This window comes from Arachis hypogaea, chromosome 11, assembly GCF_003086295.3.
Source record: "Arachis hypogaea cultivar Tifrunner chromosome 11, arahy.Tifrunner.gnm2.J5K5, whole genome shotgun sequence".
In the NCBI taxonomy this organism is placed as follows: domain Eukaryota; kingdom Viridiplantae; phylum Streptophyta; class Magnoliopsida; order Fabales; family Fabaceae; genus Arachis; species Arachis hypogaea.
Window position 1 is genome coordinate 1,419,542 of NC_092046.1, and position 4,634 is coordinate 1,424,175.

Genomic DNA, 4,634 nt, shown 5'->3' on the forward strand with positions numbered 1-4,634 from the left:
GTGAGCTAACCACTAGACCAACCCAACTTGGTTAAAAACTAACATAAATTACTATAATTAATTTGTAAAATATAAATTGAGTCCATTATAATTTTAGAAATCAATTTAAATTCCACCCAAAAATTTCAGTACAGAGTATTAACTCAGCATATTATACCACCCCCCCCCCCCCCCCCACAGAGTATTAACTCAGCATATTATACCACCCACCCCCCCCCCCCCCCCCCCCCCAAAAAAAAGGTAGATATGATATAAAATATTAAGTTTCCTAAGTTAGAATATGAAGGCAGCAAAATAGGGGTGTGTGACTGCGCTGAGTTATATAGTAACCACTTACTACGCACTCTTCTCTTTCTCTTCTCTTCTCTTCTCTTTCTTTCTCTTATAACAACAAAAGCTTATCATCTTCTCTTCTCACCAATCTTCCAACACTTCCAATGGGTATGTCTTATCTTAATCCCTATTCTACCCTTCAATTCTTACTTCTACCTTCTGGGTTTTCTTAATCGCTGCTTTTTCCACATAAAGTTTGATTTTTTTCTTTCCTTTTTTGATTTTCTTTGCATCCATAATTGTATGGCTAAGAAACAAAATATGGGGTTTTCGTTTTGGGGGGAATTTTTCTTTTCTTGAGTGAAAGTTCTGTTCTTTGCAATAGCGAATTTGTTCAATCAATTCCTTTTTTTTATTTGGTTCCATAGGAAAGAAAATAAATAAAGGGAGAGTGTGAATTGTTATTCTCATAGTGTTGATTTGATTTGAGTTTTTGTTCTCTTTGTCTTGTTTGGTTTACACTCATGGAGTTTTTCTGTTCCTTGATTCCTTCTTCTGTTTAAGCATAATTATTAAACAGCTATGCCACACCACGTGTCTTAACACTTCCCTTAATCTACAACCGTTTTTTCATTTGTGGTTCTGGTTTTTTTTCCTTCATTTACTTGTTGTTCTTGTGTTTTATCACTTCTTTTATTTGGAATTTTGAGTTTCAATAGCTTTATGGGTTTGTGTTTTTTTCTTATTGTATTTATAATTCAATATTATGTTTCTCTTTCATCTGATTGATTTATCTTGTCTCATGCATAAATAGCTTTAATTTCAGAGGTTAATATGAGTTTCTCTCACTATATGGATGATGAATATGAGAAACTCTTCAGAAGAATGAATCCACCAAGGTACCAAATTTTCTTCAAGTTTTTTCCCCCTTAGTTTGAATTTTTGATTCCACATGTTTGTTGACTTGTGTGATTCTCGTTTCAGAGTTGTAATTGATAATGAATCCAGCAAGAAAGCCACTGTTATAAGGGTATGGAGTTGAATTCGATGTCTAGTTCTTTGATTTTTTGAGTTCTGCAATTCATTTTTGTTTACATAATTCGTGGTTTTCGCCATCTTATTGAAGAGTTTTGCGCCTTTTGCTAACGAAATTCGGTTTGTTTCGCAGGTTGATAGTGCAAACAAGCATGGAATACTCCTTGAAGTCGTGCAAATTCTGACCGATCTAAACCTCATCGTAAATAAGGCTTACATCTCTTCAGATGGAGGATGGTTCATGGATGGTAATGTCAAATTCGCACTTGCTTTTGCTAGTACTAGTACATTGAGAATTCTGAAACTATATTATACTTTAGGTCAATATGTGTGCACTCGCGCACGCGCGCGCATGTGTGTGATATTTGGGGATATGAGGATTTCTTATTCAATTTAATTTCCATGATACTTTATGTTTTAATAATATACTTATAATCAAAAAAATTTTGACAAGAAAACTTTATTTTTTTGCTATATTGTACCAGTGTTTAATGTCACTGACCAGGACGGAAACAAGGTCATGGATGAAGCTATTCTGGACTACATTCGAAAGGTTAGACTCATTCAGTGATCTTGAACTGGTTTTCCGTGGTTAATAGGCTCTTGAATTAACTCCTAAAATCATTTGAGTCGACGAGTTCTCGAGTTTGACAACCTTGTTTGTTTTATCCTTTTCAGTCACTCGGTCCAGAATCATGCTGTACATCGTCCATGAGATCTGTCGGGGTCAAGCAAACTATGGACCACACCGCCATAGAACTAATGGGAAGCGATAGGCCAGGATTGCTTTCAGAAGTGAGTGCGGTGCTAACTGACCTCAAGTGCAACATAATCAATGCAGAGGTGTGGACTCACAATACCCGTGCAGCCTCCGTGATGCATGTAACGGACGAAGAAACCGGCGCTGCAATCACCGACCCTCAAAGGCTCTCACTAATTAAAGAACTCCTAGCCAATGTGCTTGGTGGTGGCAACAAAGTCAGGGGAGCTAGCAGTGTAGTCACCGAACAAGTTACGCATACTGATAGAAGGCTTCACCAGATGATGTTTGCCGATAGGGATTATGAACGACCCGACGACAATGAGTTTGATGAGAAGAGAAGACCAAAAGTGACCGTTGTGAATTGGTCCGACAAAGATTACTCTGTTGTTACTATCCGATGCAAGGATCGAGCAAAGCTTCTGTTCGATATTGTTTGTACTTTGACAGATATGCAGTATGTGGTTTTCCATGCAAGTATCGATACGGAGGGTCCAAATGCATTTCAGGTATTAATGTATTATGCTCATATACACGCTTGGAGCACCATGTGTATTCCTTCGATATGTTTAAATGACATTTATGAAGCAAAATGGTAAATACTTTCTGTCTTTATATGCAGGAATATTACATTAAACACATAGATGGATCCCCCGTAAAATCGGATGCAGAAAGACAAAGAGTGATTCAGTGTCTTGAAGCTGCAATTCAGAGAAGAGTATCCGAGGTACGTCATTAGGGTGTGTTTGTTTTCCGCTTTTTCTAGCAAAAATTTCACTTTTTATGTATTTGCATAAGTTTATACTATGATCAGAATTTTAAAGAAAAATAATTAATTTGAAATCTTTATGGAAAAGATAAGTAAAGTAGCTTCTCTGTAAAATCAGTATTCACTAAAATCACTTTCTCTAAAAAGAATCAGAACCAAACTCAGCCTATATTTTCTGAATTTTCTGCATTATTTCAATCAGAAGCTAGCATACATTGAAAATGACCCATCATGTTTTATGGTTTGACTTTCGCTGTATGATTCTGCTAAATTAATTAATATTCTATGCTCCAAAAGTCTTACTACCCTATAAATACTCATCTCTCAATTATTTATACAAAATGCAAGTCATGCATATTTTTGTTTTCTTTTTTTTCCTGCTAAATAAACAAACCTTAAAAGTAGATATCCAAAATATTTGTATTACATGTATGTATTTCTGTTATTGTGAGTTGTGATCATTAAATTTTTTTAATTGTTAATTTACCACTTAAGTGGCTGTACATCAAAAGTCCCTGTTTTAATTTTTTCTTTCTTTTTTTTTAATATGCTGATAGTGCACAGAAATTAAATCCATTAATTATTGCAAGCAACACAGTAAATACCATAAAGAATGATGTAAATATTTGAAGATTTGAAAACTATTTCAGTTCATATAATCTGAAAATTAATGTATTACTTTCTTCATATTAGGGTTTGAAGCTAGAACTCTGCACAACCGACAGATTCGGACTTCTGTCCGATGTCACGCGTATCTTTCGAGAGAACAGCCTCACAGTTAACAGGGCGGAAGTGACGACCAAAGGTGGCAAAGCCGTTAACACATTTTATGTTAGTGGCGCATCCGGTTGCCCCGTAGATTCTAAAACCATAGACACCATTCGGCAAGCAATCGGAAACACCATACTAAAAGTAAAGGGTAGGCCGGAAGAGTTGGAACCGGCAACGACGCAGGATTCTCCGACAAGGTTCCTCTTTGGTGGGTTTTTCAAATCAAGGTCCTTTGTTAACTTTGGTTTGATAAAGTCTTATTCATGAGAATAAGGTTTGGTGAAAGTGTAAAATATGCTCTCTTCTTCTCTGATTCTATCACTATCTATTTCATTTTCTTGTACATGGAAAAGTGTGACTTTTTAGTGTAGGGAATTAGGAACCCTAGTAGCAGATTTGAACCCTTTTTAGATACAATTATATTGTGTAAATTCAAGCCTCAAGTTTCTGTTCTCAAGGTTTGGTTTTGTTGTTCATCATTGGATCCAATCATAAAGTTGGATTATTGATGTTGATAGCAGGTTGAGCCTTATTTGTGTAATTCAATTGAAACAATTAGGTCAAGTATCAAACAATTTGTATATAAATTTCTCAACCATGATCTGATTTATCTGGTGTCTTCATTCTTGTTCTTGAATTTTTTTTTTTTAATTAGAAAAATTTAGGAACATTATTTGAATATATATAATTTTTAATAACATTAATTGGATTTAAGTTTTATATATCTTCAGTATAAAAATCATGTGTTACTTTACATTAGGAAATTAGATGTTGAAAATAAATTAAAATATAGGAACTTTTTGTGAATATAGAAATCTAGGTAAAGGGAAAGGTTCATTCTTGTTAGAGGTATTAATCTTACAAGAAAAATCAAGTACATTTTTTTAATCAAAATTATTACCTATATATATTAATTAAAGTCTAGTCACAAAAAACAAAAAAATTAAAGTCTTTTTTTTTTTTTGAGAAATATTAAATGATCATTTTTTTTCTTGTATTTTTTGGTGTCTAAAATTTTTTTTTATT

General features: G+C 34.1%; 1 protein-coding gene across 2 annotated transcripts; it reads left to right on the top strand.

Moving 5' to 3' along the window:
• The first annotated feature begins 270 nt into the window (after window positions 1–270).
• Window positions 271–4,231, top strand: LOC112719754 (ACT domain-containing protein ACR4). 2 transcript variants are annotated; one of them, XM_025770436.3, is made up of 8 exons: window positions 271–441; window positions 1,088–1,172; window positions 1,258–1,303; window positions 1,442–1,556; window positions 1,794–1,861; window positions 1,987–2,577; window positions 2,691–2,795; window positions 3,531–4,231. In XM_025770436.3, the coding sequence occupies exons 1-8, from the start codon at window positions 438–440 to the stop codon at window positions 3,873–3,875; spliced, it is 1,359 nt and encodes a 452-aa protein (XP_025626221.1). In that variant the 5' UTR covers window positions 271–437; the 3' UTR covers window positions 3,876–4,231. The 2 variants fall into 2 exon arrangements, with proteins under 2 accessions (XP_025626221.1, XP_025626222.1); XM_025770437.3 differs by having other exon boundaries at window positions 276–441; window positions 1,100–1,172.
• Window positions 4,232–4,634: the final 403 nt, after the last annotated feature.